Below are 17,790 nucleotides of genomic sequence, written 5' to 3' on the forward strand. Positions count from 1 at the left end.
AATAAAAAAAAAAAAAAGCAGACCCCAAATCTCCTTCTCTGATACTTTGTGAAACTTCTTCATCATAAACCTGTACATGCAAAAAAAAAAGCAGGGCTATTTGAACATTCCAGCTGGCCAAAGGGGGAAACATTCATCTGTCCACTTGCTCCTTCCTTTTTTTTTTTTTTTTTTTTTTTTTTTTTTACACATTAAGCAAAACAAAATTTGCCCTCGCCACTGTTAATGATTTTTCTTTCCGCAGATCATTTTGAAGGAACCCTTTTTGTTTATCTCCTTACGTTATGTAAAAAAAAAAAAAGACAACAGTTTGATTCAGTCTCCTTTATGTTTTGTTAATTTTTTATTTTAACATATTAGCATTTTTTATTTTTCAAAGTCCACGCCGTACATGTTTCATGCTCATGCGAGCTGTGCACACACCTGTACATGTATATATACATACATATATATATACACACATATATATACACTCATATACGTACTCATAGGGACTCCTACGCAACTGTGCGCATTTTCGTAAAGTTTAATCCCCCCCGGGCTTGCTCCTCCACGTATAAAGATACGCCTTCATAAATCGCCGCATCGCTTTGCCGCATCGCTTTGTCGCATCGCTTTGCCGAATCGCTTTGCCGAATCGCTTTGTCGCGCCACTCGTCACTCCACTGCCGATTCTCAGCCAAACCACAGTCATACCGGTCTGCAACGAAACCGCAGCCATCCCCCCCCCGCAAGCAAACTCCGCCAGCAACCATGTCGAACCTCGCCCACTACTTGTGCCTCCTCGTGCTCCTACTGAGCCCCCCCGTTCGAAGCCGTGGATACGTGTGCGACTTCTCCTCGTCCAAGTACAACCTGGACTTCGACGACTACTACGCAGATGTCACGTGCTACCACGAAATTGGCCAGGGAGACACCATAGGAGTGATCATCCCAAAATACATAGACGGAAGAGAAAACACCAACATATTAACCGAATGCTTTGAGGAAGTTTCACTAAACAAATCAGGAAATAATCCATTGTCCATATATAAAATATTTAACAATGACGAAATCCAAGTGTCAGTTTCCAATTCGTTATACAACACAGAATATCTGTCATCAATTTTAAAAATAAAAAATGTGCAGAAAAATAATTACATCCATTGTGTGTTCGAAAACAGAAATGAAAAAAACAAGGAAATTCACAAGGGAGTGGCAAAAATTGCAATAAAAAATTACCCAGTTCAAAATAAAAATTTAACCAATAAACATGTCGTTGATTTGTATAACCAACTCAATTTAAGTGAAGACAATTCGAATAACAAGTACAGAGTCACGGCTGAACCAGGACATATACTCTACATACTGGGGACCAAAGTGGCCAATGGAAAAAACGTGTACTTTGACAAAAACTGCCCTATCCATTTTGAGTATATAGGAGATATATACAAACATGTATTTCCAATCATTAACGAAGAAGAGGTAGTGTACGACTGTCCCATGTATTATGATGAGAAGGAAAAAAAAATCTCCGTAGGAAATTTGATTGTCACCTTTGAAGCTAAGCCTCCAAGTATAAAATCCATCAGTAAGGACATTTTAAAAAAGCATATAAAAGAAGACATTGAAAAAAAGCTGCATGCCATTTTAAACGGCACAGATTACACCATGGGTAATATGGACAGTGTAGATGACGACCAACATCATCGATACATGGAACAGAGCATAGAAATAAACGAGACGCAAACATCCAACCTTCAATCCGTTAACATAGACAAAGAACACTGTAATAATGATGAATGTGTAGACTTGTTTGAAAACTCAAGTTGCTCATCCCTTTGTGGAGGTGGATACAGACTCCGCGATGGCTATGATGTACGCTACGACGTCCAATCGGTCATTCCCTGTAACCATGGGGATTGTACTCATGAAGATTCGATTGAGCCCCTTGTCATCTTCGCTTGGACCTCCATTGTTTTCTTCTGCATCATGATTACCCTTTTGATCATCACCATTTACTCCCTGCTGCACATCAGTAAGCAGAAGGTGGCCGACCCCTTCTACAACTACGACTCGAACATCAGGTCCTCGGACGTGTTGTGAGCCGCTACCAGTCCGCGGTCAGGTGAGGCAAAACCACATGAGGGGAAGTGCAACCAAAAGGGGGGTACCAACATATAGAAGGGGGACCCACCAACTGGGCACCCATCAAGCTACCAGAAAGTCGCCAATTGGGGACCAAATCGCACTCGCACGAAGCACCACTCGCACGAAGCACTACTCGCAATACTGCCATTTTTTTTTTTTTATCTTACCTTTTTTACACTTTGAAAAAAAAAACAATTTTTGTGCACATTTTTGTATGGCTTACGTTGACGAAGCGGGTGCCCCCTCGTCTCGACCACTTTGTCTGCTTTGTTTTGCGTTGATTTGAGTTTATTCCATTTGATTCGCCTCAATTTCTTTTCCTTTTTTTTTTCTCACTTTCGTAACACTCTGAAAAACTCAACACATTTAAGAGGATGTACATATCTTATCGGTCATGTCGTTGGATGTCGTCAGTTGCGCTGGTAGAGTCCTCTTAACCGATCAAATGCACACACACCGTATTGGGGGAGGCACTTCATGGCAAAAAGGTTTACGTGTGAATTTCGTGCGGAGGAATAGCGCCCACATTTGGCGAAGTAGGCATGTATGTTCACATTTACGTATGGACTCAGCATCCTACACGTTTCCGCTGAGATCCCAGTGCGAGGAAAGCCTTCCTTCCCTTTGCCTTTTCTTTTTTTTTTTTTCCGAGCTTACAGCGGTAACTGGAAGGAGAGCATAAAACGGGTGCCAAGCAAAAAGCGCAGAATTCCCGCATGTCGACGCCATTCCTACAGAGCACTTTAGGGATGAAAAATTTGCGGCCAATGTTTTTTCCCTTCCGCCCATTTGGCACACCTGCTGGGTGATTTGCTTTACCGAAGTGTTTTAAATTTGTGAGCCATTGTGTAGTATGATGTTCTGTTTTTTTTTTTTTTTTCTATCCCTTTTGGCGCAACAATTTTCACCAGTTCTCCACACCATCTCGCATACCCATGCCACGTGACAGCTTGCGAGCAGCCCTTCCCCCTCTGGCACCTCGAAACTTAAGAACACACAAATGAGGGGAACCTACCTGTGGATATTCTACTGCAGAACAAAGCACCTGCGGATTCAGGACTCTTTCCCCTTTTTGAAGCTGCGTGCTGAACAATTAGCAGACAATTTTGTGCGTAATTATGGTGACACGATTAATGGTGTAAAAAATGAGCTAAAGATTATGTGCAGTTTGTGTAACATGTCCCTGAGGATGGTTCATGTGTCCCTCTGCGAAAGTGAGAACAGCGGGGGTGAGAGGACTGCCGATGGATGCGAGCGTAGCTTTGATTGTAGCTTTGATCGTACCTTTGATCGTAGCTCTGAGCGTACCTTTGATCGTAGCTCTGAGTGTACCTTTGATCGTAGCTCTGAGTGTACCTTTGATCGTAGCTCTGAGTGTACCTTTGATCGTAGCTCTGAGTGTACCTTTGAGCATAGCCCCGAACATCGCCTCAGTGACGGTGACCATGACGCCCCCGCGGAGAGTGACCAGCTAGAGCAAAATACACAACCCGAAAAAAACGACCGTTCTAAATTAGCAACCCATCTAATAATTCACTACGTTAAAGAATATGTGAAATATGTTGCCCACTCTTTACTTCATTTTTATTTCTATTTATGTGACACATTTTATCGAACCCTTTCTGTGTTGTCAAAGAGCTATTTAGAATTTCCAAAGCAGTTCGATTATTATGCGTCCATTTCGGACAACCTCATGACCAGCTTTGTTACGATTTATAAAATCTATAAACAAAGTAACTCTTCAGAATTTTGCTTTAAGTTAGATCAACTGGCATTCTTGGGTTCGGGATTCATTTACGACAAAAGAGGTACAAACATATGCACAGCAAAAAAAAAAAAAAAAAAAAAAAAAAAAATTTAGCATGTGTAAGTGGGGAGCACATCTAGACTTACTGTTTAACTAAAGGGGGGAAAAATCGCCCCCTCGAAAAAAGGTGCACCACGGGACGAAGTTTATTCAGCCCAGTATTGCCCCCACAATATTAACCACTTAAAATGTATTCCCCTTTTCATGGAAATTCTCCTCGCCATGCCCATTTTTTTTTTTTTTCCATTTTTCTTCGCGCGAAAAGGATACGTTCTCACGGCTGCACATAACATAACGGTAAAGGAATGACGAGATAGCACCGTGACGTCCTGACATCGTGGCGACGTAGCAACGTAGCAACGTAGCAACGTAGCAACGTGTCCGAGTTGCCACTTGGCAAAAAAAAAATGCACTCATAGCACTTACACCCATTTTGTTCATTCAAAAAAAACTCCCGAAGAATACAGAGGGCACATTCGTTATCAAAAATGAAGACAACTTTTATGTGGCAACGCTGGCCGGTTTGCACAGGGGTAACCTTATATGCGTAGCACTCATGGAAGGAGGAACCAACCACCGTTGGAAAAATCCCCATTTCATAGCAGTCACACGGGTTGTTTGCTGTGCCCATGCGTGTACCTCCGCACGTATACACGCATGCATAAGCACACATATACACACACGCATACACACAAGCACTTTTTTATACACTTCTCCACGCGCTACCACCAAATGCCAGAATCCGATATATGCGTCATGAAAATTAACTCGGAGGAACAGTTTAGCCACATACCTCTAAGTAAGAGCCACACAAATAATGCGCGCAAAGGCAGTCTTTTCATTACGCACTTCATGTCTAATCCAATTTTAAACTTAGACTCCAGCAGGGAATTCTTGAAGCCAGGAGAACCAGTAATCACGTATGGACAAATACAGGTACGCATACTTGTGTGTTTTTTTTTTTTCTTCTGTTCGCTGCATTATTATTTCGTTGTAGCTTGATTGGGCTAGCACATCTGGGCTAAAATGTGACTCCATTTTGCTTGCAAACATTTTTAGAATTTCGATAAAGAGACCTACAGTATCGGTGTCGTAAATCAACCTAGACAGACCTTCACCAAATTTGAAAACTTTTGTGAAAAGGAGCAAACCTGTTTGTACCCCTTTATTCAAATAAGCAATCCGATTAACAAAGGTTAGCATTTCTGGGCAGCGGGCCACACGCATCGAGTTGCAATCAGGGAGCATAAGCAGCTCACCCAAGTGAACCGCTCCCCCAAGTGATCCGCTCCCCTAAGTGAACCGCTCCCGCAAGCGAACTTCTTTTGCGCACCTCTAATTTTAAGGCATGTCTGGCTCTCCACTAATCGACAAGCATGGAAATCTCGTAGGAATGATACAAAAAAAAATTGATAATTACGGGTATGCAGTGAAGAAGCGCGTCGCAGAATGAACAAAAACACAATTTTTCCTCTCACGTCGCAATTCAATTTGGTGAAAAAAAAAAAAATAATAATTTATGGTAATCCTCTCATCGTCATGTTTCCCATTTAATAAACAGGTTGGCCTTGCCCGTGAATATTTTAAAAAACATCACAACCCACTTGCAAGAGGAAGGGACATACAAGGAGCCATTTCTGGGTACTTACTCGAAAAAAAATAAAATAAAAAAAAAAAAAAAATACATAAATGCACACACATGTACACCTATGTACAAACAGCAACCCTTCGGGTGAACAACCAACCTCTACATTGCCATCATAAACACCATCAGGAATTGTCTTGAGAGAAAAAGAGCAAAGTACCTCCGCAGTTTATAAAAATTGCAAAAATGGTAATGGCAATTACACAAGCAAAATTTGCTTTCACAAAAAAAAAAAAAAAAAGATGTTTATCAGCCGAGCAACACTTATTTGCTTCTCTTTTTTTTTCTTTTTTCTTTTATGGCAATTTTGAGAGGAAATTTCCCTCGCAATGCCGGTTACCGGTTGTGCTATAATTCACCCCCACCCGAATTCCCCTTTTTTTGGAAGAACTAAAAATAGAAGACGTTTTGGTTAACTCACCTGCGGACGTTGCCGGCATAACGAAAGGAGATATCATGTTGACGATTAACAATACGGGGATTAAAAACATTTGCGATGTTAACAGGATAAGCAAAAGGAAAAAAAAATAAAATAAACAATGCCGCTTTTATGCCGATATACATTTATGTGATTGCGCCTTTTTGGGGTATTTCGCCCCCGTTGAAAATTTGTGCTGCTGAGGGGAAGGCCAAGTTTTTTTTTTTTTTTTTTTTTTTAATTTATCCCTTTCCGTTTTTTTACCACTTTTTAGGTGCACGAAATTTTGAACAGCACATCGGATGGTTACGTCACAGTCGACATTATCCGCCATGGAAAAAACAAAAAAATAAAAGTAAAAAAAAATGTAGTAAAAATGGAGCAAACGCGGGACACAAAAACGTGTTAACAACTGTGAATGGATACGTGCTTCTTCCCGTTTTGTGTACCTTCGAAAGACGTGTGTTCCCCCTGCCGAGCTAAACCTTCTTACGTTGATTTTTACATTCTCAGTTTATTCCTTCGTTCACCAGTTTTCAAATTGGTGAAGGGGGGCATATGCTTGCACGCATATATGTACATATGTAGAAGTGCCAACTCGATAGTTGTAATTGTGACACGCAATGTAGTACCATTTTGCGCCATGTGTACACATTGAAGTGAATTTTTATGATCACCATTTTGCTACGCAGCCCATAACATAGATAGGCCACGTGTGTATGCTATACACTTGCGCTCGCTTTTTTGCGCTGCATACTCGCTTTACCAATTTTTAGGTGAAAATGTGATGACCAGGAGTACGTCCATTCGTTAGGTCGCTCAGTGTGCCTTTTCCTTGCTATCCCCGCCCCGCCGCAAAAACTCCTTCATCTTATGATAAATGCGAAGCGTAGTTAAATCACCCTTCTCCCTTTTTTTTTGGGTGTTCTGCGTTAATGTGACTCGTCTGTGTTGTTTCATTCCAAAAAGGGATACCACCAAACTTGTGATGTTCTCAAATTTCCGTCTTTTTGAAGGTAACCTTTTTGGAGGGAAGCACATAAATATATTTCCATCTGCTGGGGTCCCTTTGAACCCAATCGTTTATGTACGCATCCTTTACTTGTCCTTTTTTACACCCCCCCCCTCTCTCCGTTCTGCTCCCCTTTTTAGACATTAAAAAGAAGGAAGATCTCGAATATAAGCCGTTCAAAAATATCAGCTTTAATAAGCTTAAGACCAATTTGAAAAACTTTCTTGTAATCAACAAAAAGTTTAACATATCGGATGTTAAGCAGGTTTCCTTTTTAGGTGAAAAAAAAGAGCGAAAAAAAATAAGCAATGTGAGTAGAAGCGAGCGAAGAGAGCATAAATGGCCATAAGCGAGCGCACACTTGTGAACGTCCCGCGGTGACCACCTCTCTTTTGCGAGTATCACATCATGTAGTTTCCCCCATTTTGCGTCACCATCCGGGGGGAATATACTTTACCCGATTAAGAAGCAAAGCTTAAAGTATTTTTTTTTTTAAGTGCCCTTTCCTAAATTCCCATTGCACCATTTATTAAATAAGAGGAGCTTTTTTCCTATGCTGCTACAAATAAATAACAACCCCCATTTTGTGCGTCTTCACCATGTCTTTTTCATCAACTTGTGTGTTTGCCTACAAAGTGGTGCTCCGCTTTTTGGCAGTGCCTCTACCAGACAACCTAACAGCTAACCGAATAGCTAACCGAACAGCTAACCGAACAGCTAACCTAACAGCTAACCGAACAGCTAACCGAAGAGCTAACCTAACAGCTAATCGAACAGCTAACCTAACAGCCAATCTGTGTGTTTTTCCCTCCACCCCTAGGAAAGTTTTACAATTACGAGAAAATTGAGAATTACGGCGTAAATGAAATATGCATACTGGGCCGGAGCAACGTAGGGAAGTCAACCTTTCTGAGGAACTTCATAAAATACCTTATCAACGTGAATGAGCATGCAACTGTAAAAGTTTCCAAGAATAGCGGGTGCACTAGGTCGATAAATTTATACTCTTTTGAAAATGGCAAGAAAAAGAGGTTATTCATTTTGACGGACATGCCTGGCTTTGGCTATGCTGCAGGAATAGGCAAAAAGAAGATGGAGTTCTTGAGAAAGAACCTAGAGGACTACATATTTCTGCGAAATCAAATATGCCTTTTTTTTGTTCTTATCGACATGAGCGTGGACATACAGAAGATTGACGTGTCCATAGTGGACGCCATAAAGTATGTACAACATGTGCGAACGATGTATTTGCGTGTTTCCCCCGTTCTCTCCTCATGTTTCACTTTTTTTTCTCCCTTACAGAAAAACGAACATACCCTTCAGAGTCATCTGCACAAAGAGCGACAAGTTCAGCACCAATGCTGAGGAACGCCTTCAAGCAATCAAAAATTTTTATCAGCTTGAAAAAATCCCCATACACATTTCGAAATTTTCGACACACAATTAGTAAGCCTTAAAGTGGGCAGCACTGCACCGCCTTCTTTCTATACTGCGATTTGTATCAATTGGGGTTTTCCCCGCATTTGCGACTTAGGAGCACCAAGTTGAGCCATTATGATCAGCCGCTTACGAGCGCCCACTTGTGGAGCTTCCCATTTCTACACGTTTGCTTACACATTTTTTTTCCCCTTTTTTTTCCAGCATAAACATTTTCAAAGAAATTCAGCACCACTGCAATTTGGACACCCCGTGAAGGCGATTGGATTGTTTATGTTATGGCTGCCTCGGGCCCTGTTGACCGCGAAAGTTTGAGTTAAAAATAACGCACAAAGGGAAAAAAAATGGGGAGGGGGAGTAAATCCATTTCAGTGCAGACGAATGTGTATATATATATATATGTATATATGTTGTGCGATTGTCCGCTGGTCCGCCCTCCCATTTTTTGGGGCGCACCTGCGAGGGAGGCACCGCCAGTGGAAGTTCACTACTAAGTGCCATTTTTTCGTGTAACAGCTGGTTTCTCATTTCTCTTATCACCGCCCATGGCGGCGCATGACCACTCACGGATGGGCCCCGCCTCAGGTGAAGTAATTAAGGCCGCCCTTGTACATGTCCAAGATGTTGAGCTGGTCCTCCGTGAAAACCAACTTGTACTTGTACTCCCATTCGTCCTTGTGGGTCCTCAAAAAATTCTGGATGCATTTCTCTATCTCCTTCTTTATGATATGCACCTTATTATTTGACATCCTGGCTACGCTCATCAAAATGTTTGGGAGCCAATGAGGGACATGATTCGGAAACGAATTGATAACACTAATGAGGGCGTAAATGGCGACTGTTTTTTTCTTCTCTAGCAGTTTGCTGTTATTACTCGTTTCTTGATTCTCCCCTTTTTGTGGTAATGGTAATGTGCTTTTCTCATTTGCCACGGTTAAAAAATATTGCGAAATGCTTTGAACAGTTTGACTGTCGTAGAAACAAAGCACGGAGGACAAAATATCACGCGATAAATTTTGAATCTCAATATAATTGTCAACTAGCAAAGATATGAAGACATTTAGGAGGAAGGTGTTTTCCCTTCGACTGTAAAAAAATATGCAGTAGTACGCATGGAAATAAAAGCAAAATTGTAACACGCAATTGCGAATCTTCCAATTCTTTTTGCTTAGCAAGTGGCTTAACTTTTTTATGAATAAATTTCCCATGTTGTCTTGGAGTAGAGAGTCGAAGCTACTAATTAGTTCTGGTGTGGCTATTTCGTAGTTACGGTCTGGGCCACATGTGACACACGTGTCGCCTGCTTCCCCCGTCCCCTTCACATGGCTGATTTTTTCAAGCTCGAACAAGTAGAGCGAGGGGCACATGAAACAGTTAATAGCCTTGTTGATAATCCCATTGATAAAATTGTCGACGAGTTGGAAGGATAAAATAAACATTTTCAAAAATGGAATGCTCACATTATTTAGCACGTACATGCTTCTAATCGAAAAAATGGTGATGGTAATATAAGCTAGGGTCTCCAGTGTATAAATAAATTTTGACTGTTTGGACAGCGTCTCCTGGCCTTGAAGATACTCAATAACCTCACAGGCGCTTTTGTACATATATATTAATATCCTAAGATAGATACATTTCAAGTGGGAATAATACCTATGGTCGTGAAGTACGTAGAGTAAGTAAGCTAGGAGATCCCCCACCACTTGTCTAACCGTTATGTTGTCATTATCGATCAATTTTAGGAACTCCATTAGGTGGTCATCCATTAGGTGGATGTTCTTGTGCATACTGTACATAAGCATAATACTTAACAGCTGCGTTTTCTTTTTAAAAATTAAATTGGACGTATCTTGAAAATTGAAACACAAACAAAAATTAAACAATTTTTCGTACTTGTCAAGGTCCTTCTTCTTTATGTTAATAAAAAGTAGGTGAAAATAATCCATCCATATGCTATACACATCCATATTTACAACAGCTATTTCTTTTTCCAGCAATGAAATGATGCTTTCCAAAATTGCATCTGCTGCTTCCCTCCTTTTTAACTTTCTCAGGGAAAAAAGCAAAGGACAGACTAGCGAAATGAACGTAGATTTGTACTCGTTGTCGGCATGCGCATCTTGTTGCAGTTCCTTCAAATTGTGGATAACCCTCTGGAAAAAGCTAAAATGGGAGCACACATCCCCTTTATTTCTAATGGTTTGTTCTTCACCCAGTCGGTGCACATCCCCTGGTATGGCTTCCCCTTCTCCGTCGTCCTGCTTCTTCACCTGGTTGTACGGCTCCACTGAGTGTACCACTCCGAGCGTAGCTTCTCCCCCTGTCTCCTCATCATACTCATTCTGGAGATTAACCAAAAATTTGAAAAACTCATGGTAGTAGAAAAAATCCTTCACATGTGTCTCGCTAATATGAGCAAAACCTTTAAAAGATTTTTGTATCTTCGATAAATTCACGATGATGGCATTTATGCTATTGCTCTTTTTCTTGCTCTTCAAATTTTTGTATATGCATACCTCCACAAAATTGTTGTATACATCTTCGCCCCTGAACACTTTCATTATGTGGGCAGGCACGATACCTCTATCAACGTTTCTGTTGAAATATTTTAAAAACTTAATAAATCCGTAATAGGCTAGGTTATACACATTCACGTTTTTTTTTATGATCAAATTTTCTAGCAGGTAGCTAAAATAGAACTCGCTATGATTGAGAATTACAAAGTTTTCGTAGCAGATGAGGAATGCTAAAATGACGATTTGTGAGTAGACGTTATTCTTTTTTGCGCTCTCTGCCTTTAGAAATAAAAATAATCCGTTCAGGCTCTTTTTTTTTTCCTCCCCTACGGAACTGGCTTCCCGATTTTTTATAAATCTGCTGTTAATGATGGCATACACTAGCTTCATGCACCTTAGGGTTATTTCATCCTTCTGCATTTCCAGTCTTAATATGTTTAGGATAATTTTGATGTACTTCTTCAGTAGGTGTAAGTCGGTGCTGATCTTCTTTATCAGCCCCGAGTTGCTCGTAATGGTTATCAAAATTCCGTTGAAGCAGCTGATGCATTTGTTCTCGAAGTAGTCATGGTTGTTCAGCTCTCCTAGGCTCTTCATGCTGCTGAGCTTGCTCAGGCTTCCGCTGTCCGCAGGGCCATTCGTCGGGTCGTTCATCGGGTCGTTCATCGGGCCATTTATCGGGCCATTTATCGGGCCATTCGTCGGGCCATTTATCGGGTCGTTCATCGGGCCATTTATCGGGCCATTTATCGGGCCATTTATCGGGCCATTTATCGGTCCATTTATCGCCCCATTGGTGCCGCCGCTTACCCCCTTGTGCCGCTCGCTCCTCACCAAGATGTACAGCTTGATGTAATTCTTCAGATAAAAGGAGCATATTTTGAGAAAAGGAATTTTTATAATTTTAAAAGTGGGCAAAACGAGCTTCATGGTGCTCTGAGCATACGATCGGACTTGAGAGTAAACGGACAAGTTGGTGAAAAATAAAATATTGCACAGCTGCTCACGGTAGCCCTTAAAGCAGTAGTTTTTCTTCCTTTGCTTCAGTCTTTCATTGTACAGTGATAACACATTATTAACGTACTGACTCTTAATGATATCATAATTGTAGCTGTACGGGTACATGTTATAGGTGAAGGACAGGACGCTGTTAATATATTCATTGTACATAGTCGTGTTGGCACTCTCGTTACATTTTAAAAGTAGAAAGTGTATGCACTTGATAATTTTTCTCTGCATCTTTGCATCTGCTTTGATAGTTTTCTCCCTATTATTAATAATATTTGTGAAAAAATCCTCTTTTAATTTTTTCAACTCATTCTTATCTACCAACATGTGCTTCGCGTTTACATCGTTTACACTGTTTTCACTATTCACCGAGCTGAAAGAAGATTTGTGCTCCAGTCTATCATCGTTAGGGTTGTACCTAGCATATAAGGACATGCTCAAAATTTGCTTGGGAATCTTCAACACGTGTAAAGATAAAGTCACAACAATTTCGCATATGTAGACGTACAGGTAGAAGGACAGCTTTGTATTCACCACGTGGCACTTCGCTAACAGGTTATTATAATTGTACCTTTCATCTGGATATAAACAACTAAGTGGTTTAACGATACATTTAATTATTTTGTAAATTCTTGAGATCATATTGGAATGGTTTAAGGGAAATTTCCAATTGATTTTTCTTTCCCTTAATTTTCTCTTCTCCACGTATTTTATCAGATTGGGGGATGACACTGAGACATCACATTGGATTATCAGATCGAGCATATAGTCCAGCAGAAAGTACGTAAACTTCTTCCCTACTTTTACATTTTCCTTTGATGGGGTTTTCCATTTTACGAGTTCATCCGCGTTGAATACTCGTCCTTCTGAGAATCTTCCATGGGTGCAGTCCTCCTTAGCTGTCCCTTCCTCAGCATTGCAGTTGGTGTGCAGTACTTGTCCTTGTTCACACGTCTTATGTGATGCATCTTTACCCTCATTTTTTGTATTGTTTAGAATATACCAAGGGATACCCCACCCCCCCAGGGTACGCACCTTCTCTTGTGCACTAATATTTTCTTCAATCTTAAAACACGAGTACTCCTTCACCGATAGAGAAAAATTCACCTCCAGAAATCTATACATAATTTTGCAAATATACTTAAAGGCAACATTGTTATCTTCAACGATGTATATTTCGATTAAGTTGTAAATATCCTCCAAATTGATGTATTCATTTTTGGCCCTTCTGATTAGGTTTGACAAAAACTGTAGGTAGCACTTAACCGTATCGTCATTGGCGTACTCGTTTTTCGAGTAGGTGAAGTATTCTTCCTCTTTCTGCGCGAGGGGTGCTCCATCCGACGCTTCCATTGCAGGTACTACCCGCTTTTTCTTCTTCTTCGTGATGAGCTTCCTATAAAACGCGTTAAAAAGCGTGTCGTAGATTTTTTTGTTATTTACCAGCCCGAAGGCCAACGGAATGATGGACAGTGACTTGGCGTTTTCCTGATCAATATTGTTTAAAAATTTCTGACATAGCTCATATACAATATCGTGATCTAAATGAATAAAGAGAGAAATCAGTGTTGTCTTCAATCCGGTGTAAATATCGTTTCCGACTTTGGTTTCTTTCTTTTCTCCATTCAGCTTTTTGGTATCTTTACTTTTCTCATTTTTTGTAAATTTTATAAAGTACAAAATTTTTTCAAAAAATTCATGGATCCAATAGCATAGATAGTCGACTAGTTCTTTGCGCTCTCTCATAACTTCCTCGATCTGCTCATCATTTAAAAAGTACAAAGTGTATGCCTGACTGCCTTCCATGCGCATAAATTTTTTGTACTCTCTCACAGCAATCTGCAAGTCCACCCCGCTGCTTCCTGCTCCTACATTCTCAATTTTGACAATGCAAATGTAGGAAAATAAAATGCTTAGGAAGGAGAAGATGGTGAAGCTTTTATACACATCGCAGATATCAATACCCATACTCATAACGGAGAGCAGTTCTTTCAAATGGCTAGCCTTATACCTAATCAGCAGCGGTAATATTAGGCATAGGGACAAAAGACAGTTACATATTTGGGTTGAAATATTCACATTGATAAGGCATTCTAGCATTTTTTTAACAAAAATATCCAGGCAGTTAATATCCACTACGCATATGTGCTTTAGGATATTTTCGAAGAGGCTAACTCCCTTGTTGCTTTTGGGGAACATCCCCTGGACTGCTAACTGTGTGAATTTTTCGATGACAAATTTTTTGTCCTCTTCCGAGATGAAATAGTTCGAGACATAATCGTCTGCTTCGCCATGTAGATTGATGGGAGGTTCACCACGGATGTCCCCTCCACCGGTTAGACTCCCACCGGTTTGACTCCCACCAGTTGGGGTCCTGCCGCGAACTTCCATCCGCTTCAAGTACAAACTCTCCCTCTTCAACTTCCTAATGAAGCAAAACAGAAAGGTGTTTATGAACAGATTGATATTCCCCAAGTGCTTGCCCACGCTGGAAGGATGTATGTGCGGCATGAACAGACACGTAATGACGTTAAGGAATTCGTGTGTATCCAGGTCTTGAAAAAGGGAAGATATGCTTCTTTTGTTTCCTTTTCTTCCTCCTCCGTCGCCGCCGCTTTCTAGGCCTTCGCCACCAAATGTCACCTCATCGAAGGTGCTTAAATTAAAATTTTCGTCATTTAAAAGAGAGAGAAAAGCCTGCAGTAACTCTTTCTCCCTCATCTTTGCCTCCACCTCCTTTTGCTTGACTTCCTCCGCACTGTTCCCCCCGGCTGCTCTCCCCTTTCGATACATTCTATTCAGTAAAAAAACGAACGTCTTCGAAACTGTTTTCACCACACTGTCATCGTCATTAATCAGCAAATTGTAATCATCCGGAATGTACTTTTTGGCGGAACTTAATTGAACATTACAAGGTAATTTTATATAATATAAGAATAAGAAAAAAAGAAGTCTAACTATCTCCTTCATTTGCTTTTCCAGACTGATGTTATACATATAGGCATATTTTAATCCTTTGTACACAATTCTGACGAAAGCATAATTGATACTATGCCAATTGTACCGTTTTAACTTCCTGTAGAGATGGAGAGCCCTTTCGTGTTTTATTAACTTAAAACATAAATCATCTGAGCCCAGCTGACTTAGCATTACAAAATTTAAAAACACCGTGTTGTATCTTGGACAAATTTCTAACTTCTCAATGGGGTGCGCGACTAGGTCTACATGTTGCAGGACCGGTTCGTCCGACATTCCGATGAACGCGTTTGTCGCTGTCCCTGATTTGTGCTTCTTGTAATTGTCGTCCAGTACCACTCCGCTGTTGGTTCGTCTGTTCAGTTCGAAGTTAATGGCAAAGGTGGAGCAATCGTCCCGGCCGCCGCCCCGGTTGCCGCCCCAGTTGCCATCCCCCTTATCGACGCAATTATCATCATGGGTTCCATCCGCGGCCCCGTTGTGACCCGCTTCCTGGACGCATTTTCCAACCCTTATCCCGCATCCCAGAAGGCAGTCGGCCCTCATGTCCACATACTCCTCATATTTGCAGCAAAACATATTATTTAAGGAAAAATCAAACAGCAAGTTATGCACATCAATGTTGTAATAACAAAAAGGCCTCAACATTGCCAACAGGTTTATAACAGACGTGATGAAATTCTTGTAAGCATTATGACTATACTCATCCTGCTTCCTTGAACTGTTACTGAGATAATCATAAAATAAGTTAAACAGGTACTTATAATCAATAATGTTAAATATGCACTTTTGAATATATAAGCGAAAGCTTTCATCCTTCCCGTTAATTAAAACTTCTTCGTTAAAAAATGAGCTGGTATTTTCTTCTCCCCTTTCGAAAATCCCATTAATAGTTAGGTAGTACCGATCTCCAGAAATATATGGCTTGTTCTCATTTATGGTAGTACTGTCCATATCACTTCGGTCCTCATTTAAGTACTTATACTCATCATAGTAGTGGTCACTAATTCCTTCATAGGAATTGTTCGTCACATCACTACCATTTCCCTCATCATGCGAAATACCACCCACATCTTCAGGTTTGACAAAACTACTCGACTCTTCATCTTTACAAATGAGTTCTTTATCATATTCAAAAAAGTAATCGTCCAAAATGTGACTTTTTATATTGTCTAGGATGCCAGAAATACTTTGGCAAATATAGGATTTTAAATTGGGACTTATATTTTTATTGTTCAGGGAGTACCACAAGTATTTAATCATAAAAATGTAAAAGTGGAACGATTTGTGTTTCGTGGTATTGATGGTCTCATACAAGTTATACAGCTTGATCACTAACGTTACATTATAGGAGTTATTTTTTTTAAGCGAAACTATTTTTCTTATTTCGCACAATATTTCGTACTTTTCCTTGTTCACATTTTCCTTGATTTTTTTAGGCAAAAAATTGCTGTAATCGTTTAGCTCCCTGAACGTGTTCAGCATCATCCTTGTTTATGAACCTTCTACACGTTTAATGCTGTGTGAATGTGTTTCTTCTTTTGGACTTATATTATTGTGCCTCCAAAAATTGGGGCTTCCTCTGCGTTCTACGCGTGTGCGTAAATACCTTCGCGTGAAAGTGTGCACTTACTAAGGGGAAGTTTGTACGTGTGGGGAGGAGGGCACTATCTCCAACTTCTTGTCCAGAAAAGAGAGAGAACCCTCGTACGAGCTTAGCTGTGCATGTAGAGGTGTACACCTATTGTTATTTCAAAAACGTTCTAGTACCATCGAAAGGATGCGAAATTGTAACACCCCGGTGTGGCAGCGTGCCTTCTTTCCGAGGTGGCACCTTTTGAGCGGCAGTCACGGATAGCAATCGGTGCCAATCTGTAGCAACTCGTACCTATTGGCTCTAATAAGTGCCAACCCACGCAAATCCGTAGCAACTGGCTCGCTATTTTGGCACTCTCCGTAGAGCGGCACTTCCGCTATCGTGAGACTACCCAGGGGGTGCGCAGAAAAAATAATCCTTCGGTTCCGCCAATCGTGGGATTTTTGCCCACTTGCAAAGATTCAGGAAAAATAAAAATGGGGCCTGCTCCCTGGTAACATTTCTTATACGTACGGGATACGGATATTTTCTTCCTCCCTTTTCTCCTGCACAAAATTTTCTCGCCAGATCTGCTGCTATACTCTGTGCTTGCGATTTCTGCTATAGAGCGAACGAGCGTGGTACATAAATGAACACATATGGAAAATGGCGCATGTGTGTGTACATTTTGCTGATCAACCCGCGTAACGTTTAAACATGTGCATAAGCTGTCGTATGTATAAGTGTATGTGCGTGCTTTTATACGCGTTTCCATCGCATGTACTCATGCTTGTGCCTTTTTTTTTTTTTTTTTTATTTACTTTTTTTTTTGAGCTTAAATGGTGAATTTTTGCCTCCTCCTTTTATTGCATTATTATGTTCGGATATGATCCCTCTGACTAAAATATTTTTGTATTTGTTTGTTTTTTTTCCGCAATGATTATAAATAATCTCTATCTCTGTGAAAAGTTTTACTTTATTTTTATACAATATATATTTTTTTTTTTTGCTAGTGGAAAGTTATTCCACCTCTTGGGATGCTATTTTTTACCGATCGAAGAGTACACTTTGCTTGTACTAACAGAATTTTTTTTTGGTATCCTCAAATTATTTCCTTTTTTTAGTGGCCATTTTATTTCGCTTCGTGTACTCTTTAATTTGTTCCCCGTATGTGTTATTCAAAAGTGGTTTTTTTTTTTTTTTTTAAGAAAAAAAATGAAGCGTAAAAAGTAAATTGCCCCTATAAAGTGGGGAGGTAACAAATA

General features: G+C 40.4%; 3 protein-coding genes across 3 annotated transcripts; 2 read left to right on the top strand and 1 right to left on the bottom strand.

Annotated features, from left to right (window-relative positions):
• Positions 1-753: 753 nt before the first annotated feature.
• On the top strand, positions 754-2,085 carry PCYB_143590 (hypothetical protein; the record flags this gene model as incomplete). The annotated part of the gene is made up of 2 exons (XM_004224830.1): positions 754-924; positions 1,414-2,085. The coding sequence occupies 2 exons, from the start codon at positions 754-756 to the stop codon at positions 2,083-2,085; spliced, it is 843 nt and encodes a 280-aa protein (XP_004224878.1).
• Positions 2,086-3,130: 1,045 nt separating this feature from the next.
• PCYB_143600 (GTPase) lies at positions 3,131-8,705 on the top strand (the record flags this gene model as incomplete). Its single annotated transcript, XM_004224831.1, has 14 exons — positions 3,131-3,938; positions 4,203-4,246; positions 4,790-4,873; positions 4,997-5,132; positions 5,284-5,359; positions 5,499-5,578; positions 5,712-5,771; positions 5,971-6,080; positions 6,275-6,409; positions 6,881-7,016; positions 7,153-7,290; positions 7,833-8,232; positions 8,315-8,458; positions 8,654-8,705. The coding sequence occupies exons 10-14, from the start codon at positions 6,881-6,883 to the stop codon at positions 8,703-8,705; spliced, it is 870 nt and encodes a 289-aa protein (XP_004224879.1). The 5' UTR covers positions 3,131-3,938; positions 4,203-4,246; positions 4,790-4,873; positions 4,997-5,132; positions 5,284-5,359; positions 5,499-5,578; positions 5,712-5,771; positions 5,971-6,080; positions 6,275-6,409.
• Positions 8,706-9,030: 325 nt separating this feature from the next.
• On the bottom strand, positions 9,031-16,437 carry PCYB_143610 (hypothetical protein; the record flags this gene model as incomplete). The annotated part of the gene is made up of 2 exons (XM_004224832.1): positions 9,031-14,461; positions 14,495-16,437. 2 exons carry the CDS (start codon positions 16,435-16,437, stop codon positions 9,031-9,033), a joined length of 7,374 nt encoding a protein of 2,457 aa, XP_004224880.1.
• Between the last annotated feature and the right edge of the window lie 1,353 nt (positions 16,438-17,790).

The sequence above is a fragment of the Plasmodium cynomolgi genome, chromosome 14, assembly GCF_000321355.1.
Source record: "Plasmodium cynomolgi strain B DNA, chromosome 14, whole genome shotgun sequence".
Classification (NCBI taxonomy): Eukaryota; Apicomplexa; class Aconoidasida; order Haemosporida; family Plasmodiidae; genus Plasmodium; species Plasmodium cynomolgi.